The following is a 27,450-nucleotide window of genomic DNA, read 5'->3' on the forward strand; positions in this document are numbered from 1 at the left end:
AATATTTTTATTATTTTTTTATAATTAATTAGAAAGCGTTAAAGATATTTGATGTTGATTTTATTAACACAAATCTTAGAGAGATTTTGATTTTATTTTTAAATTAAGCCCTAAAATTTCAAGAGTTTAGCTTGCCTTTATTTTATATTTTTCAAATTATTTTTATATATTAAGGATTTTATATATGACTAATTGTTTTATTAATTTTTTAAAATTATAAAAATACCAATAATTCAAACTAAGGAACCCAAATTGCAAATATTTTCAAACTTTATTTAGTAATTTACCCTCTTTTATGAATTATGATCATCTTTGTAAATATGGGCTGGGCCGCACTTATTAGTGCAAAGACAAGGCCGTGACGGTCAACGGTACCACTAGAGATGGCCCATGGCAAATCCATTGCTTTAAGATGTTGCCCATAGGCTATCACCCATTTTGAAGGCTCTATAAAAGAAGTCCATCCTAAATATAGCCAAGGTATCCACAAGAAAAAGAAAAAGAAAAAAAAAAAAAAATCCACCAAAAATAAATAAATAAATACAGCAAGGTTATGAATTGGGATGGAATAATAATGATGAGTAATGCTAATTACTCTTTTATCCCGCTATTATTCTACTCCATTGATGTTATACGGTAAATAAGTCCTTAGATTAGTCTTATTTTTTTTAAAAAAATAATAATAATTGATTGACGCTACCACATTAACATAGTGAAACAGTGATAAAATAAAAATATGATTTCTAGCATTACTCAATAATCGTTTACCTTAAAGTTAGTTGATTAACACATCAAAGAATTTTAGATAACATTTTATTAAACTGGACACACTATACCAAAAAAGTTATCCTTAAATGTTTTTAGTGTCCTTTTGATTTATCGGTTTGAAAACATATATTTATATATAAAAAAAAAAAAAAAAAAAAAAAACGGTGTTTCTAAAACGCAATTCAGTGTTAAAAGAGTGTTGTTTTTAATGATTTGTAGATGGTTCGGTCTTTAAAATCGTGTGTAAAACATCCATTTTTCCGTTATGCAAAAACGCATATTTTTTCGTAATTTTAAGCAATCAATTTTTTTTTTTTTTTTTTTTTTAAAAAAATGCACTCTAAAACATGACACTTTCTGCGCTTTTGTTTAAAAATGCATGTTGGGCCTATAAACTCTAAAAATGAATTGCTCTATTATTTCTGTCTTTTAGGCTCAGCCCATTGTGGACAAATTAGAACTCAGAATCAAGATAAACAAAACAACAATAAAATATTTTATGATAGCAACTTTACAATGGATGTGGGTTTTATTCTGCGACAGTATTTATGGCTTCAGCTGGATATTGAGAAAAAATGGGTGCTTTGTGGTGGCTGCTGGCCCCTTATGGCTTTTGAAGGCGACCCTATTGAGTTTTTGATGTTTTCTGTTTGTAGTGTTAATTGTTGGTTTGCTTATGATGTTTGTATAATACACAAGATCATATGAAACCAAGTGTAAAGAAGCAATCAAATTAGTGGATGAAACAACAACACAATCACAAGTAAGAGACAACATGGTTCGCTACTCAAATCAATATATATTCACAAGCAATTTGATAAGCAAAGACAGAATCAGACAGCTTCGTCTTAAATTATGCACAAATTTCAAAATTGGGAGTTTATAACCCCCGGCCCCGAATTCCTTCAAATAGCTTGAATCAAATCCTTGCAAAAATGGTGAAGGAAAATCTCTTTCTCTTCTATAAAAAAACCCACATTATTAAGTGCATAACCCACAAAAAAGAAAAGAAAACACACACATTTCCAAGAATATTTCACTTGTACCAAAAAAAAAAAAAAGATCAAATCAAGATTAGGGTATGATTTTGTATCACATTTCCAAGACCTTCTCTTATTTAAAAGTCAGTTAATAATTTATTATCACTTGATTAATTTGTGCCTCACAGTTTTTTAATGATTTTTAATCCTCTTACATAAAAGAGTTGCATTAATATCTTGATTCTTGGGTACGTTTCCTTTTTGCTTTGCGGGTGGGTCAATCTTTATGGTCTCCATGTCTGTGATGTACTGCTGAAAAGTGAAAACATTTTTCCTCACGTTTAATTGCACTTTGGTTTCAATGAAAAACATGCTTTGGGCTTTGGGCCATGTTAGATGACTTAAGTATCACAGTATTCTCGGCCGAAAACCGGTAAATTTCCGATAATCATATTCTCTATTTTATAGGTGACCTGTCGCCAGTCTGGCCGTCGAAAAAATTGCTTCAATAAATCCCATCTTTCGGCCTTCTTGTTGAGCCTTCTTTGTTTTCCCTTTGATCATGGCTCTTCTCTCAGCAGACTTAATAGTACCAATGCTTCTTCCTAATGTGGTCCAAAGGCAACTATTAATACTATCATCTTGATATCAATCCAACCCCATTGGTCCCTTCACTACATTCCATTTCACAGTTAATATCTTCCTAATTCCTCTCACATCAATTTTCTTTGTCCATCTTTTAAGATTGGGTGTGATGGGCAACCCCTTCTCCTTTCCACCTTTCATGTGCATTTATGGCTTATCTTGCCTTCACTTTCTAGCATTCCTTCTTCATCGCAATATGCATATATGACCTCCTCTCTCTCAAATATCTAGGGGTTCCTTTCAAGAAGTTTATAATTAATTTGTAAATGACTAATCAATGCAGAATCTTAATATATCCACACTTCATAAAAGATATTTTTTTGTTGTACATTTATATGAGCCCTTGATCAACAAGTTATCAACATGGCACTTCTTGCATCACAATTTTATTTAAGCAATTTTGAAGTTAATATCTTTTTTGTAATTTCTCAAAAGCCATAGCCTTTCATCTGAATCCAATAAAGAAAAGCCATATAGATGTTGCATTCAACACGTAGTATCCTTGTTAGAATATCAATCAAAATGATTAAGTCTACCATTTCGATCCGCATTTCTGGAAAAACCGGTGATTTATCATGGTATCATAGTAGAGATCAATAATTCACTTCTCATTTTAATTAAGTCTACCATTTTCTATTAGCGGGTCTAAGAAAGGTCGAGTTGTACAGAGACTTCCACTAGTGGTTGTCAAAACTTTGTTTAAGAAATGTTTACTTGATTCCCAACCTAGTTTCTGTGGGATGAAAGGGAGAGAAGAGGCAATGGGATCCACCTTGGCTGTAAGATGGTTGCAGAATTGAATGTAGCCTACCCAACTTGCTCCTGCATATAATGGCTTGGCAGTCATGAGTTGAACGTGTCACTGTGGTCGACATTCCTTAACATGTTCCATCACTAGAATCATATATTCATTGAGCAATCCAACTCTTCATTCAATCCCATGGAAAGCAGATATCTTAACCTCTTCATAGTTAAAATGTTATAACTTCTCATGCTGGTGCCTCTTGTGGTCACAAATTGCTGCTTTGTGTGTGTAAGGAAAGGAGCTACATATAGGCCAATGGGAATTCTTTCATACTTTGACCCGTTCAGATGAAAAATTCTGGTTCCGTCCCTGTTTATATCAGGAATGGTCAAGGGGGGTCATTCATACTTTGACCCGTTCGGATGAAAAATTCTGGTTCCGTCCCTGTTTACTGGTAATACCACAAAAAGGCAACAAAGAGGGATCGGATTTCGCAATGTCAGACCTTGTCTTAGTCAAGTTGTTAAAAGATCAGGTAACACCACTAAAAGGCAACAATGCTTGATACTTTCTGAAGCTTGCATTTCAATTTGTCGGACGTTGTCTTAGTCAAGATAGATACAAGGCAACACAAAGTTGTAGATTTGTAGGCTGATAAGTGAGGCAATCGTGGTTGGCCAAAAGCAGACTTGGTTAACGAATTAGAGAGAAGCTCAAAAACATGAGTGACCCTTTAGGTTGAAAATCAAGAGAACAAGCACAAAAGTTAAACTATTGAGGAAAAGGGTGGTCAAGAATTTGTGGTCTGCTAATGTATATTCGATCCAAGTGCCTCGACAAACCCAGATCTCTCCTTTTCATTTTTTGGGGGGTCTCCTGCCTTTAGATGACAATAAAGCAATTGTCATAAAGCTTTGTTTCATTGTTAGAAAGAAGTTGGTACTTGAGTGGAATAAATGGAATGGATAAATTAGCACATAAAAGTATATGTAAGAATTAGAGGAAGATTGCATGATAGCAGTAAAATCATGTCATACAAGAAAGTTTGCGTCATAGCCTACAACATTCGAAGATTCGGTAAAACATGAACTGAGATGAAAAGGGAAATCTCTTGCACTCATTGGGACTCATAATCTTTCACCTTAGCCTGAGGAATCCAACCTTTGGCGCTGTAGTGTTGAGTCAGACTTTGCCTTTTCATTAGTTTTGTGTGCAGCTTCAGCAACATCCACTGCTTTGTGACTCTTACAACTCAGTGATCCGCTTGGGCGGCTTTTTGGCACCTCCTTGCCAACTTTTTTCTTACTGTTTTCTTTCAGTTTCTTTTCATCATAGCCTGTATTGAGTGAGAAATTATCAGCAACACTGGCTGTGACAACACTCCACTCAATGCTGGCCTCACTTGGCTCGTACCTGGTGGTGGAGGTCAAACAGCTGGACATGCCATCGGATGCTTGCCTGGTGAACATTGGCTTTTCACTGGTTGATAAGTTCTCTATCTCAAACAGATCAGAACTAGCATCACTCCCCATATCTTCATCCTCTCCTCCACCAGTTCCTGCAGATGTAGTTGAAAGCTTTTGGGATTTTGGAATGGCATCCCAAGTTAGCACAGAGAGTTTCCTCTCTAAGTTCATTGCAATGTCACCCTTGTTGATCATCATATCATGAGAGCCAAACACCTCCAGAGAATTTCGTGGCTCTTCTTCTTCTTTGATCTTCTGATCCTCTTCCAACTTTGACTTTTCTCTGTTTGACCTTTCAAAACTTGGGGCATGACCAATTGCTTTTCTACTCTCCTCTTTTCCATGAATCACTCCATGCTCAATATTGTCATGAATATTGATAGCCTTCTTATCTGAACAAGACCTACTGCAGATAAAACCAGAAAAGTATATCTTTCCATTTACCTTCTTTTGCGTATTCTGGGATGGTTTCTTGTGGAGACTTGGTAATAAAGTAGTCTGGTTATACCAGCTTGCTTCAGAGGTCATGCTTGGAGTTCCTGGCCTGCTCTTTGGTTTCCTATTCTGCAGATCAAAGTGGTGATCTTTCTTAAGCCCACGGTCAATACTTGTAGGATTGTCATCACCCAGCTTCAAGTTGAAGTATCTTTCAGCACCAAACACACTGATTTCACCCTTTTCAGCCTTGGTTTGGCTGGTAGTGATGGCAGAAGGAGGGTGCTGAACTAACCTGCCAAGCTTATGCCCAGTACTCTCTCCTGCTGTGCTGAGGCAAGAAGAAAACGCAGCATTGGTGGGATTGCTTCTGTTGTTGTTATTGTTGTCCATGGTGATGGAGAGAAGACTTTTGAATGACACGGAGGTTTGGAGGATTTTAAAGCTGAGACAATTTCAGAAAGGGCTAAAGGCAGAAGATGGTGGTGTAATTTACATAACAGAGATAGGCTTGGAGATCACTTGCCTTGAGAACATGTGTATAAGTAGGCTTGTGGGGGGTGCACTAAAGAAAGGGTCTGGGACCTACTTGTTTTGTTTAAACCAAAGTAAATTTGGATGATGCAGCAGTAAAAATTAATTATTGAATTTTTTATTTTTTATTTTTTGAAAGTATTGATTCAATGATTGAATTTTAGTATTACACTATCAGATTGTATAACATTCATATAATAATCTACTAAATAGCATTATTCTTCCGAAATATAGTACCTACTTTCGCAAGATGAAATGCCTTAAATGTTGTCATCAACTCAGCATTAGCTTATGAGGTGTATAAGCTTTGATTGGACATTATTATGGACAAAATCCCTTGTGTTTATGTGGAAATGGGTATGTCACTCTCTGTGGACATCATTAGGACAGGTGGCTCACAGTTGCAGATGAAGCTTATGCTTGACCATTAGTTTAGTTTAAGAGGGTTTGCCTGTGGGATGACTGGAGTTTATATCATCAGTATGAACAGAGTCTAAGTCCCGTTTGGTAAAGTTTTATTCTAAGAAAGTCTTTTGGGGTTTTGGGTTTTGATAATGGTAAAAATGAAATATTAAGTTATATCTTTAAAAAATATTCTGTGTTTTATTATTATTATTTTTTTTTGAAAAGTGTTTTAGGTTTTAAAGAGTTTTATAGTTTATATTGAAAAGTGTGTTAGTGGTGGAGCTACATTTGAAAATCCAATTGGCTGACTAGCATTTGATAAAACTCTTCAGCGTTTGAAAAGAAAAAATAGTTTTCTAAAAGTTTACCAAACAAAATTGTTATTCAGGTACAATTTTGTTAACAAATCAACAATGTGAAAAGCCCACGATTTGAATGCATGTGGGTCATTTCATTGAATTTGGTTACAACGAGAGCTGGTATTGTATACTTGATTATAAGAGAAAGACTTATATTTTGTTTTGTGCGCACATGACGCAAGTTAGGAGTGTTACATCAATAATTGGGGATACGTAGCACTCCAGCTTGTATCTTATACACAACAAATTTGATTTCAACAAAAACTAATATTGTATACTTAATTATATGAGAAAGGCTTGCATCCTGTATCTTGTGCGCACAAGACGCAAGTTGAGAGTGACACATCAATAATTAGAGATACGTAGCACCTCATTTTCATTTTCATTATAGTAAACCTTCGGATATGCTTTTGAAAATCTTATTTACCTATTAACATTCACATTATTGCATCTTATATCTAAACTTGTCCATTGCTTATTATTGTGCTCATTGTTGCAAGAGCAATCGAGGAAGAAACTTCCAGTCCAGCAGACTAGGCTAAACTAAAAGTAGCTATGGCCAAGTTTAAGAACTCATGTTCTTTTTTGCCAAGTTGAGAATTTATATTTTGATAATAGTTCTAATTTCTAAACGAGCTACATTTTTTTTTTAGTGACTTGAAACCCTTCTAGGTAGGGTCATGAATTCGTGACCCACTCATGTCAGGTAAACCCCGAATACACAATCCCACCTGCATGAGCCATGTATCGATTTTGTAAGGACTCGAATAACTAATCTTATAGGTATTAATCAAACAAGTCGACCATTCATATTGACCCTCAACTTTGAGTCCATCTTTGAACAGAATCTAATAAATTCACTGACCATTCAAACTTAATAAATAAAATAAACACAAGAATGCATTATATATGAGGTAAAACCTCAAAATCTGTTTATACACCATGGCAGGACATGTTAAAGCAAAAATTTGCTCCACTCTGGTATGAACCTGAAGGTTGTAAACATCAGCCCTAAGCTCATCAAAGAGAGATGACGAGAATTAAATAACTAAAAATTTGGAGGCCAAAATTAACATGGAGCTTTAACAATTAAAAACACCTATCGATGTGCTATATCTACCACTGAAAACAGGACAATCAACAATATTGCTACTTGCCCGGTGGACGCCTATGGGTTGGTATAAAATAGACTTTGAATTTGACTCAAAAGAGTTTCCTGCTGTAACTGCACTGAAAAAACTTTCCTCTTCTTTCATTTCAATGTGGAGATGTGGAGTTGTTTTCACCCACAACCCAATACTGTTTGACAGCAAACAATATCTTCTCAGGGACAAGAGGGCCATCCTCGTGATCCACCATTTTTGTCTTCCATCTCATTCCTTTCACAATTCTTTTCACCTTGATTAGCACATCCACTTGGTCCCGGAATATAACCGCTCCTTCAGGCCGTAGCATGCGATCCATCTCCAAAAGAATATCTTCCGCATTGCACCTGCATTAGATTGGATTTCAGCATAAGCAATCCACAAACATGAAGATGAATCCCATCTGGAAATATTAACATGAGCTGATACCAAGGCCATTGTCGTCCCCAAGGTGGCTCTTGCTAGAAGGTGCATCCATGGGTGAACTTTAATGTAGTTCCATGGGTGAACTATTTCATCTTTTATATTTAATGCAAAATGGAGGTGGACTTCACCGCTCACCGAATACTCAAATTAAACAATATATAATACCCATCTATTAGTATTCTTCTTATTCGTTGTGACATGGAATTTTTTTTTTTATAAATAATCGAAATATCATTAAAAAGCGAAAGAGCAACTCAGGTATGCCGGAAGTATATAAGAGAAATACCTAACTAAAAGGAAAAACACATAAATCTCCCAATCATGGGCCGCTCTAATAAAGCTTACGTTCAACTGATAAGAGCTATTAGAAAGCTTCAAATGAACCACTATGGAGGCATCCTTAACAAAAGCATTACTATATAAATCTGGAAAAGCTTCCTTAAGGGTTTGATCCCCACACCATAGGTCATGCTAGAATCTAATCTTTGAGCCATTTCCTACCTCAAATCTGGTATGACTAGAAAACACCCCCAACCCCTCTTAATGTCCTTCCATAACCCCACCCCATACGACCCAAGAACTTCATTAGAACACTCACACCACAAGCTGCCATATTTGGAATCAACCACAACTCTCCACCAAACCTCCTCTCAAGCATATAAAGCACCATAACCATTTTCCCAAAAGAGTACAATTAAACAACAGCAAGTTTCAAACCTCAACCCTCCCTCAAAGGTTGGAGAACAAACTTTGAACCAGCTTACCAAGTGAAATTTAAACTTTTCACCTAGCCTACCTCATAAGAAATCTTGTTGTAGCTTCCCTATGCGGTTTGCAACACCAGCAGAGAAAGGTTAGAGAGACATGAAATACGTAAACAAATTGGAAATGGTGCTCTTGATTAAGGTAATCCTACCACCCTTACATTCACATGCTATGAGCACCAAATCAAGGATTTGCCTACCTCTAATAAAAGCATTCTGATGCTGCGAATAGTCTTCTCCACAACCCTTCTCAACCTATTGGCTAGGACTTTGGCAATAATTTTGTAAAATCTACTCATAAGACTAATATGTCAAAAGTCCTTAAGATCAATAGCCTCGAATTTCTTCGGAATGAGTGCAATGAAAGTGGCACTAAGACTTTTCAAACTTACTACTAGCATGAAAAAGCATGAAAATATGAAAACTCAAGAGGCTTTGGCCTCTAATCAAAACGAGCTCAAGAAACCCATCTTGGACCACCCAGACCAAAGACTACACCCACGCCATTAGTAAGAAATTGACCTTTAAAAGGCTTTCTTCTACAACACTTCATTCATACGCATATAATCCCATCCTATATGTGCAATACCTTAATCAGCCCAAGGAACACTGCCATTGCTTCAGGGAAATTGACTAAGCTTCACAAAATTCTATGTTCACCATATATTTGCCTGCTTACTTCTAGTATGTTTATATGTCAATACTACAGATAGTGAAGTCTTTATTCCATCAGAATAAAGTAAGATGTAATGTCGAAAAAGACTTACTTATCCTTGTATAAGCTGAATACACCATTTGCATGAATAAGGTCGTATGTCCTAGGATACGAGGAGAAGGCTTCACACCTGGTTAAAAACAGAGAGGTTATGAACAAAATTTAGGCATTTGAGAAGTAACAAAAGAACATACAAAGCAAGCATCCAATTTCAGCTTCAACAGCCCACAAAAGAAAAGAAAAGAAAGAGCTTGCTATACGCTTTACTTTTCTAACTACCAATTCTCGTAATGCATAAAAACAAAGCCCATGCAGAGTAAGATATGTGATTTAGCATCAAATACATTCAACTATCAATTCTAAGCAGAAATAAAGCCTTGTAGTGAGAATAAAGGAAATAATGGCAACTTAAATACAATAGATTATCAAACACACTTAATTGAATGTTGGCCAGCTAAGATTTCCTGATAAGGCTACTTTCCAGATCCTGACATCCTTTACTAGATAATCAACTGCAGCAAGGAATTGCTTGCATCTTCTGATTGGCAAAGCCCCAGATCAGAGTATGTTTAAATCCCAGAAAAACATAAAGTGGGGATATTTTATTCCGAAACTAATCCAAGTTCTGCGGTGTGTTAACTTTTTCACAGTGGCTTGCATTCCTTACTTGTTTTGTTTCACTCCTTAACCATGTCAAAAGCTCATTCTCAGTTTCAATTATAAAGACTAGTTCTTGAGAACATAGATAGATGCTTTTCCCTGGTTCTTGTTTCCCCTCTCTAACCCCGTGGAGTAGCCCATCATGACTGTGGGCTTCAACCAAAGGTCATTGGCTTTCTTGGACTCAATATGTTGAACTTAAGAGGTGAGGTATTGTCAAAGAACAGCCTGATACCAGGGTCAGGCCATAGTCCAGTAAATATTCGGCAACCAAATGTCCTATTTGTATAGGGAAACATGAATTAACTTTATTACCAAAAATTATTGAGCCTATATCTAGCCTATTGCACTTAATAAAGTTCTCGATTGATCTTCGCACTACTAAATTCTAATAAAGCACACAGACATACTATACAAGGTACTGTCTATGATATGGAATGTGAATGTACAAGTCATCGATCTTGCTAGAGAATTTATTGATAACAATCCCCAATTACAGAACCAGTTCAAAATGTGGAAGGAAAAAGACACTTCCTAAAGCAAAGAACATTCCAAAACCAAATGCTGTATTATCTAAAAAACAATGGGTCAAATACATACAGAGTAGAGCATTGGATATTTTGATTACAATCAACAGATACATGTACTTTAGCTTGAAAATACACATCAACTTCAAAAATTCAATCAGAGTCTAGATTGTTGACAATATCAGGTCGACCACTCACTATATCTCCAAGGTGACTGATGAAAACTCTAGTTAATGAAACTAGAGTAGGGTTGAATTTTCAGCTTGAGTAACCGACAGAAATTTTAGCATGGTGTATAATAGGTAGGTTTTAGAATAAGTACATGAAATGTAATTTAATTTATTAATAATTGCTAAAGAAGTAAGAAAGATTGGCTGTTATCTGGGTACAATCACGCAAAAAAAGGATATTTCACCCCCAATAAATTGAACTAAGAAGAATGACATTATAGAGTGAAACTGAAGGAGAAGAATCAAAATGAAGCTAATTGTCCAGGTAAGCTTTATATGATATGGTGTCGGGCAGTCAACATCAAACTGTTCAGGCAGCACCACTAGAAAAAACAATGAGAGGCATATTTGTGTGACTAGTAACAGCTACTGCAACTGTTACAAGGAGTGTCATGATTCAAGTTCATTGTGCAGCAACGATGAAAACCAGATGAGACATAGGTTAAGGTAGCAGGGAAGGACATTTTTGCTTGTGATTTAAGATAAAAAAGTGGTCCCAGGATCGAACACAAGATTATCGTAACCAGCCCAAAATAGTAGGAAAAGGGGCTTCATTGCGTAGATATCACATTGAACACATGATAGGAAAAGGATCATCAAGATTGCTATAAAGGCTAAGCTTAAATAGATCAGGGTTCTTTGACAAATCAATATTCCACTCAACAGTTATACTTGCAAAGCAATGACATAACAGAGAAGACATCCCAGAAGTTACCAATCATGATATATGCCAATCAATCCACGCTCATATATAACACCCAGAGTGTCCTTCTCAGCTATTGTAGGCATAACATTCATAACCCACAACTTGGGAGCTTCAAGAGCAGCAGCAAAACTTCCAAGACCAGCGTTCATATCCATAATATTGCGATATCTCCCTGAATCAATGATCTTGTTAATCCTCTTATAAGAATTCACATGCTTCTTCCATGATCGGATGTCCTCCTGGTATGCCTCAACAGATATTCCAGGAATGGATCCACTAGATATTCTGAAGGGAATGGCATTGAGTCTCTCTGGAAATGGCTTCCATGCTCCACCAGCAACTTCATCTGGACTAGCAGTCTCAGGATAAGAAGTTACACATGCTTCCATCTTCTTGTACCTAGACACCAGCAGAAAATAGATTTTTCAGAGAGAATTTACAAGATTCACCCACAAAAAAGAATGCTACATGATAACTCAATTAATGTCATTGAAGAAGTTAAGGGGAAAAATAAAAAGCTTAAGATCTTCTCAAATACATGATATACAAATATACAACCACTTCACACCCCAAAAGTTTTTTTTGGACGAAATCTCTCAGATATCTTTAGAGCCTAATAATGTAAATACTAGGTCATCCAACAATACTCTTGTTTGCTTTCCAGATTCACAATGCTTATAGAACCAAAAAGCACCAAATGGAGCATATAGTGTAAGAAGTACATCGCTGAAAAACCATTTTATTATTGTCAGAACCAGTAACGCAAAGCACATATACAAGTGTAAGAGGTAAATCAAACCTCCTTAAATTTTTTTTGAGAAAAAAAAAAAAAAAAAAAAAAAAAAAGACTAATGCGCCAATAATTGGTTGCATCTAACTATTCCAGACACATTTATCTTGTCCAATAAAGATTCAAAAAATTTGTGAAAAAAGAGAATGATATACCAAACATCATCAGCATTTTCAGATTCACATATCGTAGGTTGAGAATCTTGATCACGGCAATTGTCATTATTTATTCTTTTCCTCCAAATGGCGATTTCACCCTTTTCATGCATCTTTTCCCAGCAAAGAAGCTTGGCAGTCTCTTCAATCTTCCTTTGTTCCTCCTGAAGCTCTTCTTCAGAACGCTGCCATGCTTGGTAATTATTCCTCCAATTGATGGGTGGACCAGAAAGCACCCAGTAACCACCAGGTCTAAGAACTCGATCAACTTCCATCATGTACATTCCATCTGCAGGAGTTCAATAATGATGTTAAAAATTAGTTGCAGCACCTAAAATGGAAAGAAAAGAAGCAACATCAATCATAAAGATCCAGAAATTCATCAGAAATTAAAAAAGTTATGTGTCAATTGATATCAATCTGCCTGCCACAAGTAATTTTAGCTTTCTATTGAGCACTTTGGATTATATTCTGCGTCCAGGGACTATAATGCTCATCTTAAGCCAGCTGAAATCAAACAAGTAACTTTTCAGCTAACTTTGAAGAAGTCAAGCTTGATATTTCATGGCCACCACAGCTGAGTCAAGGAAATCCAGCTCGCTTTATGCTTAATTTGGGTCCCTAACACATGAACTTAATGATGAATGATCACAAAATTATCTTGTATTGCACTTGGCCAGCTAATGGCTTCCAAACATATTACATATAAAATATAAAAAACTATATCATGGTTATCCTCACCATTTGCACCCCATGGAATCAAACAACGGGAACAATGTGCCATGTCAAAGGCTCTAGAAGGATATGGAAGCTTTATGGTTCCAAGAACGCCGATAACCGCCGGAACACCTCTTTCCAAAGCAAATTGAACTTGTGCTTCATGAGAGTCCCTTGGTGCAAATGACATCGCTATAACATTTTTCTTGAACAAGTAAGCACCCCAACTTGCAACCTAACCACCATCCACTAGCAATAAATCAATTATAATACAAATAATGGAAACCATATATACATACAGAAGCTCAATAGACTACATAGAAAAGTGGCGGAAAATTAATCACATAAAATGAACCAAAGATAAGTTCTAGCCATTACTTATCAAAAAAAAGACAAAAAAGTTCTAGCCATTAGAAGAAGTGCATTTGTAAGTATGAAGCGCTGCAAATACAAAGAATCCACAAATGCTATGAATTACATTAAGATGACCAAAAAATGGGAAGGTGTGATGCAAATAAGAGTATGGGTATATAAAGAGCACTATGTGGATAAAAAACAGAGCTGATAAATCCAAATGAGGATATTTTATAAATTTAACTTACCCCACAGCCCGTATCCAAAGCAGTTCTAACCATCCCATTGTCCAGTGGAATCACAGATGCAAGTTGATCAATATATGCATCTGCTCCATGAGGAAACTGTGTGCCTCCACCAGGGAACCTAAAAACATTGCCCTCATATTGAATCCAGTTTTGAACAGCCTTCTCAACTGTCAAGTTCTTATACGGTGCATTTGCATAGGGCACATAGTCACGACTCTTGGGCCATGGGAATGGGGTCACATATCCTTTTGGTGCAGGAATAAGGCACTGAAGCTTCTCTTCTTCAGGAGGGCAATGTCGTTCCCTATAGTTCATATTTTCTCGGGGGAACATCATTGCCCGCATTTGGTCTTGACAGGGTGTGTAATCAACGTAGTGATCATCACATGCCTTGAGCTCCTTAACTTCTGCATCAGATTCATCAATTGTCCCAGCATCCCCACCATGATGGGTTTCATAATTTAGATTGCTGAGAATACTGCAGTCTGATTGTCTGGTTATCTCCAAAGCTATGCTGTCTCCCTTTCCAAAACCACTTCGCTGCCATGCACCCAGTATATAGAAGAAACCACACAAACCAACTACAATGAAAATTGACATTGAACTCCTACTTCTATTGTCTCCTGAGTTCCCTTTTGTCGCCATTATCTGGATTTTTTATAAAGTATTTGGAAATTCTACATCAATGAAAGGACATAAATGCATCATACATATACAATTTTATGTTAAATATAACTAATAGACAAACAAGTGAATTTTTCAATCCAACCTTATCCAAAATGAGTGAACTTCTATTGGAGCAAATACATACATATATATATATACATATATATATATACACTTTCTCTTAATTCAAGTGGTTCGTGGTCAACCTGCACTCCTAAATTATTGTTTGATCACCTGTTTGTGCCCAAATGTGAATTTTTGGGTTTCAGAAATGATCAAATCTTACAACAAAGAAAGGAAAAAAGAAATCCGAAAAGAAAAAAAAAAAGAAATGAACCAAATAAAATTTACAACAAATGGCCATGAAAGAAAGCTATGTGTTTTACATTATGTCACATTTAACTAAAAAAAAATCAAATCAAGAATATAATCTCAGCCCTAATAATATTCTTACTAAAACCTTAAGAGCTGAAACAATAAACAAAAAAATTGTAAAAATAACAGGCACAAGCATCGTCTACCAAGGGCAACCATTAAAGAACATTGCACCAGTCTTGTATGCAAATATACAAATCCGAGGATAGTATCAAGGAAACAAAACAAAAATTAATATTGGGTCTTTAATTTTTCTTTCTTTGATAAGTAACATTTGGCCGTTGACATTTGACATTTGATCAATTGGGAACTTGAAAACCCAAAGGTTTCCTCTCAGCTGAGCCAAAAAAACAACTATTTAGCTTGAAATGCTTAACTATAACTGGATTTTCTATTAATTGGAAAACAGAGAGACGCATTCAATAACGTTCAATCATTTTTCTTTATTACTCATCACCTAAAAGGGGAGCAGCAATTACGAATTCGAGGGGGGGGGGGGGGGGGGGGCGCGGAGCTCTCTGATATTCTATCAATTAACACAGGAAAAATGATACATTTAAAACAAAAGGAAACAGAGCACCATCAAATTGAAGGCATAAGATCATTAACATGAGAAACAACAATGAATTGGTGCGAAAAGAGATCTGAATCAGAGGCCCAGAACGCTTACGGATCTCAGATTGTCAAAAAGGCGCAATCTTTTTGTTCCCCGTCAAATCAGATTCACATCTTCATCTTTCAAAACCCATAAGCGAGCGCGCGCGGGCGCGCGAGAGAGAGAGAGAGAGAGGAGTAATCTATCAGCGTGAGGGGATGATAATGGCGAATGGGTTGAGATTGCAGAGGCCGCTCAAAGTCGTCTTTCGCTCTCTGACTTTCTCAACTGTTGTGATAGAAACAGAGTTTCGTTTGTAATTGTAAATGTGAATGATTCTGAGTGTGTTTTCTTTCCTCTGCTTTCTCTTTCTCCGATTCTGATTCAATCCAACTTGATTGGTTACATATCCGACGCTTCCAAAGCAAAAAACTATGGAAGTTTGTTGTTTGGCCAATTAGATCCCGCCACTTCAGTTTTCAACAAAGTTGGTCTTGGTTAAGCTTTTATTTATTTCTTCTTCTTTTTTTTGGTAATTATTTCAAGTGATTGCTTTCCTCTTTTTCTATTTTGGGCTAATGAGTAATGAATACTAGTTGTGTTCCGAATAAAATAAAGATAATACTTGTTCATAGGGCTACAAACAAACAAAACTGTTGGCAAAGAGGCTCGGCTCAACTTGAAAAGACTTAACTTTATTCCGGTTCATTTAATAAATGAGTTAATTGTGAACATAAAATATACGTTACAAAATTATACTCGATTATTAGAGTCGTGATTGGGAGTACGCCTGGCGTGCTTCAACAGTGAAGCACGCCAGGCACAAAATTTTTTTTTTTTTTTTTTTTCAAAAAAAGTAAAATAATAAAATAATAATAAAAAAAAAATTTGTGCCTGGCGTGCATCACTGTTGATGCACGCCAGGCGTGGTCAATATCTTTACCCCGATTATTAAACAAAACATACTCGTATAAACTTTGTTTAGACTCGTTAACATAACTTGAATAAACTTGACTCAACTTGTATAATCATAATTGTGACTTTTGTCGTGCTTTGAAATATTGGATCATTTGTTTGATCTTTATTCCCACATACGATGCCAACTATATTGTCATTCTCGGTAATTCTTTGATCTTAGATCCTACAAAGAATAAGGAAAGATCAGTAATGGAATGTCACAAAGTAAGGGATGTGTCGGCCGTTCCACCTCCATTGCACAACTCATCCCTTACTCAGTGGAATTGAGTTGGTTAACTGAGAAAGTGGAAGTAAAACTTATCCCTTGTGTGGAATCGTAATAAAACTTTCCAAAAGGAGAAAACCAGAATGGTGGAAAGAGTAGACTCAATGGTAATGATCTACTAGTTACTCACGTATTTTATAGTCACGTATTTTATAGTCATGGTTACTTATGGAGTCATAGTTATATACTATATTATATAATATGGTTACATTAACACAATATATACTTGCACTCTATAATAACATATTAATACAAAAATAATATAGTACTATGTAAGGGGTGTAAGAAAAAATGGTTGTTTCATCAGTATCCGTCCCTTCCACCGATGGTGGAGGTTTATCAAAGTGGTAATAGTATTGCACTTTCCAGGAACAAATTCCATTGAAGGAAAAGTTGTACACTAGAATTTGTAATGATGATTGGGATGAAAGTCTTGAAATGAAATTCCTGCAAAATTTCCTTGAAATGAAAGGTAAAAACATATAAAAATGTAGCATTAGTTTACCTTATAGGCTCCTAATTATGGGGATAACGTGGGTGATTTTGATTGGCAGCAAGGAAAGAAACAAATAAAAAAACAAAAAAAAAAAATTAAGTTGTGGAGAGTGGGATTTGAACCCACGCCCTTTCGGACCAGAACCTTAATCTGGCGCCTTAGACCAACTCGGCCATCTCCACGTTTGGTTGCTACTTTCCTAAATTTTTTAAAACAAACTTTATAATATAAATAAATAAATAAATAAATATGAGAAGTTCATATGCATACAGCTTAGTTTATAAATTATTTTTCTAAAAAAAAAGTTTTATAAATTATTTTATTCATACAATGACTATTTTATACACACAAGTGTTTAGAGTTGAATGAATAACTATTTAGGATGGTGGCCTCTAGCTAAGTAAAAGAGTTTTTGGCTTTTAAAGTGACGTTTGATCAAATTTATGGTTTTGGATAGAGTTATGATGATTTTTTTATGAAATTATTTAGTGATTTTTTGGAATGATCCCTCTGTTTTTTTAGGTCATATTGATTGGGAAATTTCAATCCATAGTTTATCTCTAAAGTCCGATTGGTTATCACCAAAATCAAAGACACTGAATACATATGTATATAAAGCGATTGGCACAATTCCTACCAATTCCTAAAAAATTGTTTAATTGTGTATATAATATATCTACTAAAAAACATATCCCTATCTCACCCTATTTTACTACTGATGCGGCAATGCATATTAACCATTGTTAAAAAAATAAAAAATAAAATCTAAGAGCTAATAAATACTATCATGGCAACTTAGTGGGATGGGGTGAGATGCGAGTGCAGATTTTAGCATTTCTCCAAGTTAAAATGTAGGATGTCTTCTTCATAAGTTAATGGCCAACATCTCATCACCATTTGTTGGAAGAGGAATGCTAAAAATTATAATTTCATCTCACCTCCATTCCATTAAGCTTACGTGATAGTGCTTATCAGCATTTAATTTTTTTTTCTTTTTTTTTTTTAACATTGCTACTTCAGACCAATGAAATGAGGGTGAGATGGAGGTGTAGTTTTTAACATGTCGTTACTCGAATTGGAATGAAGCATAATAATTTCAATAAATAGATGCTAAAGTAAAAAATGTCCATGTTGACTATATTTGTTGTCTAGAGGATATTTGCTCTATGGATATTTTTTGCTCTGTTGCATATGTAATGGTGGAAAAAAAAATACTTCTATCCTTTTTAGCACCCACCCCTGTTTTCCCCTTTGATGCCCTTCGCTCCATCTCCATGCCTTTCTTTTTTTTTTTTTTTTTTTGTTGAGAAAATAGGATAGGACAGTCGTTTCTATCCCCCTTTCCTTCGTACGTAGGTGGAACATGTGAGTAGATTTTATGCAATGAACAGAAAGGTAGATTGGTGAAGCAAAGTGACATTCTGAAACTTATGTACTTTCCTTGATCTATTTCCACAAAGCAACAGCCAAAATGGCATACCCAGTAGCCCATTCAAAAAAATGTGCTTGCCAATGTATTGAAACTTGAAAAAAAGAGAGCAAAAAGCTCCTAGAAATCCAGCTATATACCTCAGTAATAATCTAGAGAACATTCACTATGATCTTTCACTTGGGGACCGGCATTCACCGATGGCCGTTGCCAAACTTTCCCATTTGAAGTTGTTTCCACTTGCTTGTCTTTGATAAAATATTTCAATTCATTGCTATCATGCTGCACCCTCCCTGTTATCTCCAAGCATAAACCGCCGGTTAGGCTCTTGTTTGGTTGTCTTCCTCTATCAGGCTTCTTACTGGGGCCCGGGTCCACAAAGACTGGTTGTACCTTAAGAGTGGGGTTTGGTTTAATACGGTTCACTTCTCTTTCATCTGGTGGCCGTAATATTCTGTTTTCTGATTCAAATTCAGAAGCTTCATCTTCATTCAAAAGAACCTGCAAAAGCAAAACATATGTATATGGATATAAGAAAAAGGAATACACCTACAGACTGAGCAGATCTGAATCAAAGACCAGTAAGAAAGAAAGAGGCCAAAATTTGTTATGGACAATGCATATGAGAGAGCTTTATGAGCATCTATGACAAGACGTGAGAAGAGGTAAAAAAAAAAAAATCCTGTGTGCGCGCGTTAACAAAAGCTGGTATGGGAGAGAGAGAGAGAGAGAGAGAGGAGTTCAGTAGAAATTCTCAAAAAATACAGCACTTAAATGAAAAGGCCATACTAATGCCAAATCCAACTGGCTGAATAGAAATTCATGCAGCAACTAATCCAAATGACAACCGAATATAAGACAGTGCATCTGGGGAAGCATTAGATACCTTGCGGCCAACCAAATCAAAAGTCACTACCACTTTATTTCGTTTAGCCCGTTCAGCTTCTTCAATCTCCTCTTTCTTCTTCGTAAGAAGTTCTTTTTCCTGTGTAGGAAAAATATCATTTGCAAGTGAATTTGAAGTACGCACATAAAAGTATTACTAAAAGTACTACCATGTGCTTCAACCATACAGGTTGAAGAGAAAGTGGATACCTCCATTGACAGCCAACTGTTCCCCTCGATTTCATAGTAGTCACTCTGGTCATCAATAACTGTTGTACGTGCTGCAGAGTTCCGGTCATATTCAACGAGCCTCTTTGCAAATGCTTCAGCAGCTTCTTCGGCATCTGAATGGAGAGGCAAACTTTCATCTAGACCAGCATATGTGCTCCCTTCCCTCAGCACAAGGGCACCACAAAAACTGCAAGGCCCCTCTCCCTCTTGTTCACAAACTATCTTGCCACAGGATAAACAATTGCTCACCAGCCTGTGTCGACGGGCCTGGCATGAGCATGGTTTCCCCTGCTGAAATACAATTGACCCTTTGGCAGCCTCTGCAAGTGAAACAACTTTCCCAGCTTTCTTCTTTTTAGAATTAACTTGGTTACCTTTCTGGATGGTTCTTGACTCACTTGTCTCAGATGGGACCTGGTTTTCCTGATAACTGGACGCTATATGTTTTTTTGGTACTTCCTGAGAACTGGGGACTGAAACCACTTTTGGTGTTCTAAATGGTTTCTTGGTTCCACTGACAGAACCTTCATCTGAGCGGGGTTTGACATAGGCTTGTAATTTTGAAGTTGGAACACCTGGGGTGCTGCTGCTGACATCGGAGTGACCTCTCCTCCGTAAATATTCCTCAATGACAGTTTTGCCCACTTCCTGGCCAATAATATTCTGTATAGGAAAATAGAAACTAGAATTTTCAGCTTTCAACAGCTGATGCAGGGCTTGTGTAGCATCTGAAGAAAAATAAGGATAAATATTGACTGCAATCTCTGCAGCATACAAGGAATAGGAATTCTGCCAGACTGCAAACTTAGCAACATTTTCCCTCATTATGTTCAATTCTTTATTTGCTATTGCATTCATGTTCAGCCATAGAGTCGTTTCCCTTCCATGTTTTTATTCTAGCTATCTTCAGCAAGAATCATGTGATATGTTTAATAAACCCCAGAAGGAGAAGCGAGAATAAATTATATCAAGTTATCTGTGTGGCATTCAAATTTCAAAGCCAGTCTAAACTTATTCTATTGTACAAGGTACTATATCTATGCACAATACTATTCAAATATGCTACAGAGAAGACATTATACCCATCAACTGGCAGTTATCCCTTTGGTCTCATTTAAACCTATTACTGGAACAAAAAAAAAATGTCAATCAACAAGCATGGACATAATTAGATTGAATGGTGAAGATGAGTACATATTTAGAACAGTTTCCACTTTCCTTGCAGGCTGCAGCACCATAATAAGAGGCAAGTAAAACAACTAATTCTAAATGCTTTTTTTCATGGAAGATGAATAATACGTAAACATGTTCTATTTTTTTTTGTTCAAAAAGAATTTACATGCATCAACTTCCAGGATTCCTAGCATTAACTTTTAGCCTTTTTAGTCTAAGAAAATAAAAGTCTGATTTAAACCAGAATTTTCAGTCTTTCATTTTTTTTTTCTTGATAATTGTTTTTGAATGATATTCTAATCTTAAGCTTCCTTAGCTTCCATAAAGGTCCTCCAATCTTTGTTTTTATAAACCATAATAAGCTGTAGACATGAAAAACAAATCTTTTTTTTTGATAAGTAGACATGAAAAACAAATCTAACATCTTCAAAGAGTGCATAAGAAAGCCAAAATAGCCTTGACAGAACAGCCCAAAGAGTAAATGAATGCCCTTTCTGATACATGAAAATGCAAAGCAGACCCCTACATGACTTGTCAAAATATTACAAGAAAAAAATATAAGAAGTTAAAATTGTGCAACAAAACCAACCGAAGGAACTTAAAAAGAAAAAAAGAAAAAAAGAAAGAAAAAGGATTCATCCTATGATCAATCAAAATACGAAACACATCGTAACCTTAGAAAGTTTAGAATAAATGCCCAACAAGCTTTAGGAAAATCATCTAAATGTTCCTGAAAAATTTATGTCTAACAGTTTGTCTTATAGTGTAATGAGAAAGTTTGCTTCTTGAGGTATGACCACATTAGACACTATGAAGTTGCTACCAAGTTTTACTGGTAATGACGCTGAATTCAAGAATAAGATAGTGTATCAGAATCTGACTAAGCTGGGAAATTATTTGCCCAATTGGCCATCAAAAACTGCAGGAGCACAATCTGGGTACCATTGAGCTAAGCTAAACTACCTTTCTTTAGTGGGTTTTCTCCAATTAACATCAGGCACCAATGTCTAAGATAACCGTGAAACTCTTTCTAATCATAACAATGACAACAAAAATCTCAGTTTAGCGGTATGAAACCAAATATTATCCAAACATTAGCAGGTCCGAAGAAAAAAACTAAACTCCAAAATTCATCATAATCTCAATGAAAGCAAAGATTTTGAGGAAGACCCAGAAATTGTAATACAAAGTAAAGCCCAATAACCAAGTAAACAACATCAAATAAATAGTGGGTGACAGAGAGAGAATTACGTCAAGGTACTCTTTGGCGTCCTGGGGATGAGCAAGCTCGCAGTAGGAGACCAAGCCCGATATCATATCGGTATCCATACCCAGACCCAGACCTGTCTCTACCCTTTGGCATAGATCCACCAGCGCCTTCTCTAACCACTGTCCCGTCGTCTCCATTCTCTATGTCTGAACTTTTTCTGAATCGAATGCCTAGAGGCAAGTTTGAGTTTTGCCAAACTACACAGGAGTCGTTTTCTCTTTTGGTCCTTGGAATAAGTGAAAATACTCTACCCTTCCTTGCATTCTTTGAAATTACACTTTAATTTACATAGATAATTTTGTCAACAAAATTTGTAAAAATTACGCGACCTTTTCTAATGACATGGCAAGATGTTAGTGGTTGAGAGCCAATACAGGACTCAAACTCATTGCAGAGAACCATTCCTCTTCACCCTTCTCTTCTCTGCAGTCCCTCCATTCAAAACCCTCCATTTGCTTAATGCATTCTTTCTTTTCCTTCCTTGAGAACCAGTGATTGAAGATGAGAGACTTTCAAGTTTCAGTTTTGCTTTTGCTTTTCCCACAATTTCTCACCAACCAAACAGAACATGTAAGAGTTTTTCTTTCACTCATTTACGGCATAGTGTTTACTGTTTCGTTCGTTAGAACCACATTTGGATAATAATCTTTTGTGGGTTTTTCTTTATTTTGGTATATGGGATAGCTGAAACCTGAAGCAAGTGAAGATAAGCTTCAAAATTTAATGGGTTTGGGGATTTTAATGTGATTATCTATTATTAGCTGTGTTTTTGGAATGAGTCCTGCTTTACTTCCTAAACATGTTGCCGCGGTCATCAAATATCAAAAAGATCCGTTAAAAGCGCTTGCAATGTTCAATTCAGTGAAAAAGGAAAATGGGTTCAAGCACACATTGTTAACTTATAAATGCATGATTGAGAAGCTTGGGTTTCACGGGGAGTTTGAGGCAATGGAGAGTGTGATCTTGGAGATGAGGATGAATATCGATAATAGTTTGCTAGAAGGTGTCTATATTGGAGCCATGAGGAATTATGGAAGGAAAGGGAAGGTTCAAGAGGCCGTGGATGTGTTTGAGAGGATGGATTTTTATGATTGTGAGCCTTTGGTTCAATCTTATAACGCAATCATGAATATACTGGTTGAACATGGGTATTTTAATCAAGCCCACAAAGTGTATCTGAGGATGAGAGATATAGGGATTGTTCCAGATGTGTATTCTTTCACCAGTAGGATAAAGTCCTTTTGTAGAACAAGTAGGCCTCATGCTGCACTGAGGCTTCTTAATAACATGGATTACCAGGGATTTGAGTTAAATGCGGTTGCATATTGTACGGTGATTGGTGGGTTTTATGAAGAGAATTTTCAAGTTGAGGCATATGAATTGTTTGAAGGGATGCTCAGGCATGGTATTTGTCCTGATGTTACCACATTTAATAAGCTTATACATACGCTTTGTAAGAAGGGGGATGTCCAAGAAAGTGCAAAACTTCTCAACAAGGTACTAAAGAGGGGAGTTATGCCAAATTTGTTTACATTCAATATCTTCATCCAGGGGCTTTGCAAAAAAGGTGCGCTTAATGAGGCTGTTCGAGCATTGGATGGTGTGAAGAGTGGTGGTCTGACTCCTGATGTTGTCACATATAACACGTTGATTTGCGGCTTGTGTAAAAACCTTAAGGTTGTGGAAGCTGAGCGCTATTTGCATAAAATGGTGAATGAAGGGCTGCAGCCTGATGGCTTTACCTACAACAGTATTATTGATGGATATTGCAAACTGGGTATGATCCAAAATGCAGATAACATTATTAATGATGCAATTTTCAAGGGGTTTGTGCCCGATGAATTTACTTATTGCTCATTCATCAATGGATTATGCCATGATGGTGACATAGACCGTGCCATGGCTGTATTTAATGAGGCATTGGGGAAAGGATTAAAACCTAGTATTGTTCTCTACAATACTTTAGTCAAAGGGTTGTCTAAGCAGGGATTAATTTTGCAGGCCTTGCAGCTGATCAATGAGATGTCAGAAAATGGTTGCAGCCCCAATATATGGACTTACAACTTAGTTATAAATGGGTTGTGCAAGATGGGGTGTGTCTCAGACGCCAGTAATCTCATGAAGGATGCTATTTCCAAAGGCTACCTTCCTGACATATTTACCTTTAATACTTTGATTGATGGTTACTGTAAACAGTTGAAGTTGGATAACGCACTTGAGATAGTAGATATGATGTGGAGTCAGGGTGTCACTCCTGATGTGATCACTTATAATACTGTGTTGAATGGGCTTTGCAAGGCTGCAAAGTCTGAAGATGTTATGGACACCTACAATGGGATGATGGAGAAAGGGTGTGTCCCTAACATTATTACATATAACATAGTCGTAGAAAGCCTGTGCAAAGCTCGAAAAGTAAATGAAGCATTGAACTTACTTGAGGAAATAAAAAACAAGGGTTTGACTCCAGATGTTGTTAGTTTTGCCACATTGATTGATGGATTTTGTTCTAGTGGTGATCTGGATGGAGCTTACCAGCTATTTAGAAAAATGGAACAACAATATGAGGTTTCCCACACAACAGCGACATACAATATCATGATCAATGCTTTTGCAGAAAAGCTAAATATTAATATGCCAGGAAAGCTTTTTCGTGAGATGGGTGACAAAGGCTTTGCCCCAGACAGTTACACGTACCGTGTCATTATTGATGGTTTCTGCAAAACGGGGGACGTTGATTCCGGGTACATTTTTCTCAAGGAAATGATTGAGAAGGGGTTCATTCCATCGCTGGCGACGTTTGGACGGGTACTGAATTGTCTCTGTGTGGAGCATAGAGTTCATGAGGCAGTTGGTATCATCCACCTCATGGTGCGCAAAGGCATTGTCCCTGAGGCTGTGAATGCAATTTTTGAGGCTGATAAAAAGGAGGTAGCAGCGCCAAAGATTGTTGTAGAAGATTTATTGAAGAAATGTCAAATAACTTATTATGCTTATGAAGTTCTATATGATGGCATTAGGGATAGAAAATTACTAAAGAAAAAGCTTCCAACCAAGTCTTCTCAAAAGCGGAAAATGAGGTTTTTAAAAGTTGATGGACCAGTATCCTGATTTCAAAAGTGGAAATTATAGCTCTTGAATCATGATCTGTTGCTAATTCCACAATCTCAGAAGCCTCAAGTGGAAAGCTCTTTAGACAGTGCGCTCTAGTCACATCTGAAGAGAAGTACTACAGCACACTAGGTATTCCTCCTCTTTCATTCCTTACCTCTTAACTTAGCTTATGCATGGCATGTGGTAACACTGGGTAGTGACCTTCTACTTGTTTTGACTCAATCCCACTATTTTGCTCTTAACTACCCCGTTGTCAATCCCATCTAGAATGTCCATATTGATAATTGGTTGTCATTTATAATTAAGAGATAAAACATCTGTGAACATGCCACACTTACTATACACTGACCTTGCCTTTTTTGTGTTTTTTTCTCGTTAAATTGAAATCTGAATATGAGTGCCCTGCTTTGGCTCTCTTATATAGCTCACTGCTCCTTGTTACTTGTTAGCTTATCTTGAAAGCAATTTTAGTTACTTTTCTGGTTTCCATTCGACTGGAAAAATTATGAAGCTCTGCTTCTCTTACCTTGGCCTTATTATTTTGTTACTAATACCTGTTATTATCTGTTAAACACAGAAAAAAGGATAAAGGTGGTATAACTAGCTAAAAAGCGGAAATCAAATAGTAAATTGAGTACTGAGGCGATTGTCTGTGTTGGAAAAACATTTTAATAAAAATTGCTGGTGCTCTTCTGCGTCGAATTGGACTTCTTACTTTCTTGAGTGGGGGTTGTTCATATGATAAACTTTGTAATATAATTGGGTTGCCACTCGTTGTTGCAGGTCTTATATCCAGAATATGTTGGAAGCATGCCTCAGACTAGCAGCATCAAGTGGTATCCTTCTAATGGACATGGAGCATGAAAATGTTACCATCTCTGGATCGCAATGATTATTAAAGCCAAACCAGCAAAGACAATAATACAAACTTGTAGTGTGTTGTTTCTTGAGGGTGATTCATTTTTGGTCATTTACCCTCCATAGGACTTGACTGGCTCTAAATGCAGTACCTTATAATCTCACCGGTGGGCTTGTTTCCTCCCTTTCTAACTTGAGCAGACATAGAGGATTCCTCCAGTTATACTTCCTTTTTGTCTTTATTTTTTGAAGGTTGGATTGGTTTAGCAAAAATGAAAAGATGCCAGAAAACAAGTATTGTAAATTAATTACTTGGTACTGGGGGAAGAAAGAGGTTCTGTAGTATGCTTGTAAATAATACTATACACTTAAAAACTGTTTCTCTGCATAACATAATAACATAATGATAAATCTCTTGATTCACAAATTATATGGGCATATTATTTAATTGGGTTAATTATTTTTTGCTCTCATGAACTAACACGGCATTTTAAGTTGTCCCCATGTATTGACCCTGTCAACTGCATATTTTGTTGCAAAAACTTTCATTTGTTAGTCAAAATTGTTAAAAAAAAATAAAATAAAATAAAAGAAGGAAAAAAAATATGTAAAATGACGAAATACTATAAGTTTAAAAACTACATTTACATAAATACCCTTAAAATTAAAAATTTCAAAAAATAGCTACTAAAAAAAAGAACAAAGGATAAAAAAATATTGGAGGTGGTGGCTGAACAATTCTCAAAACACATTGGGGATGGACGAGTCACCCTTAAGCATTTTTTGGGTGGTGGCGGGCTTAATGACCCTCAACCACCCCTTGAATCATACAGAGTGGTATAGTACACATTGCACATAGATGTGTGAATAGCCATGATAAGTTCTTGAGAGATATCAGAGTATGGTGTAGGAGAGCGGGGAAGCTTCATCATTCCAGAAGGCAAAGAAATGAGTGGGTGGAGGAGCTATGTTGTTCATAAGAGGAAGGTGGGTCATTATTTTGAGAAGGATTCTGCCTGAAGTATTTTTTTTTTGACATGGATTCTGCCTGAAGTAGATATGGTAAGAAGCACAATGACTCTTTGTTGATGCCGTGGCCAGACGATAAAGGATGGTGGTCTTTGTGGAGGTTCCAGTAGTGAAGGGACATTCTCAAGAAACAGTGCTGTCAAGTAGGGGTATTATGTGTATTTTAGGGACACAAAAGGTAAACTTAATAGAAGTTTCTGACAGGAAGGAGGAGCAGTCATTACCCAAATTTTTTTATTTTTTTATTTTTTTGGTGTTTGGCTCCTTTGTGTTTAATGCTGAGTATTTGGAGATAATGGAATGCAACAAGCTTTG

General features: G+C 36.4%; 4 protein-coding genes and 1 non-coding gene across 6 annotated transcripts; 1 reads left to right on the top strand and 4 right to left on the bottom strand.

Moving 5' to 3' along the window:
- Positions 1-4,154: 4,154 nt before the first annotated feature.
- LOC132176259 (protein PHYTOCHROME KINASE SUBSTRATE 3-like) lies at positions 4,155-5,526 on the bottom strand. The gene has a single exon (XM_059588414.2). The coding sequence runs from the start codon at positions 5,430-5,432 to the stop codon at positions 4,281-4,283; it is 1,152 nt and encodes a 383-aa protein (XP_059444397.2). The 5' UTR covers positions 5,433-5,526; the 3' UTR covers positions 4,155-4,280.
- A 1,685-nt stretch (positions 5,527-7,211) lies between these two features.
- LOC132173835 (putative methyltransferase PMT2) lies at positions 7,212-15,853 on the bottom strand. 2 transcript variants are annotated; one of them, XM_059585464.2, is made up of 7 exons: positions 15,486-15,853; positions 13,775-14,422; positions 13,197-13,407; positions 12,456-12,744; positions 11,520-11,909; positions 9,440-9,517; positions 7,212-7,829 (listed from the first exon to the last, which is right to left on the bottom strand). In XM_059585464.2, the coding sequence occupies exons 2-7, from the start codon at positions 14,417-14,419 to the stop codon at positions 7,595-7,597; spliced, it is 1,848 nt and encodes a 615-aa protein (XP_059441447.1). In that variant the 5' UTR covers positions 14,420-14,422; positions 15,486-15,853; the 3' UTR covers positions 7,212-7,594. The 2 variants fall into 2 exon arrangements, with proteins under 2 accessions (XP_059441447.1, XP_059441448.1); XM_059585465.2 differs by having other exon boundaries at positions 13,775-14,451.
- A 1,397-nt stretch (positions 15,854-17,250) lies between these two features.
- TRNAL-AAG (transfer RNA leucine (anticodon AAG)) lies at positions 17,251-17,331 on the bottom strand. Its single transcript has one exon. It is a non-coding gene; the product is annotated as a tRNA-Leu (tRNA).
- A 1,232-nt stretch (positions 17,332-18,563) lies between these two features.
- On the bottom strand, positions 18,564-22,373 carry LOC132174938 (transcription regulator/ zinc ion binding protein). The gene is made up of 4 exons (XM_059586698.2): positions 22,119-22,373; positions 19,674-20,357; positions 19,465-19,563; positions 18,564-19,079 (listed from the first exon to the last, which is right to left on the bottom strand). Exons 1-4 carry the CDS (start codon positions 22,272-22,274, stop codon positions 18,720-18,722), a joined length of 1,299 nt encoding a protein of 432 aa, XP_059442681.2. The 5' UTR covers positions 22,275-22,373; the 3' UTR covers positions 18,564-18,719.
- Positions 22,374-22,624: 251 nt separating this feature from the next.
- On the top strand, positions 22,625-26,536 carry LOC132174822 (Pentatricopeptide repeat (PPR) superfamily protein). Its single transcript, XM_059586510.2, has 2 exons — positions 22,625-25,377; positions 26,032-26,536. Exon 1 carries the CDS (start codon positions 22,912-22,914, stop codon positions 25,243-25,245), a length of 2,334 nt encoding a protein of 777 aa, XP_059442493.2. The 5' UTR covers positions 22,625-22,911; the 3' UTR covers positions 25,246-25,377; positions 26,032-26,536.
- Positions 26,537-27,450: the final 914 nt, after the last annotated feature.

This window comes from Corylus avellana, chromosome 3 (assembly GCF_965113065.1).
Source record: "Corylus avellana chromosome 3, dhCorAvel1.hap1.2, whole genome shotgun sequence".
Taxonomy (NCBI): domain Eukaryota; kingdom Viridiplantae; phylum Streptophyta; class Magnoliopsida; order Fagales; family Betulaceae; genus Corylus; species Corylus avellana.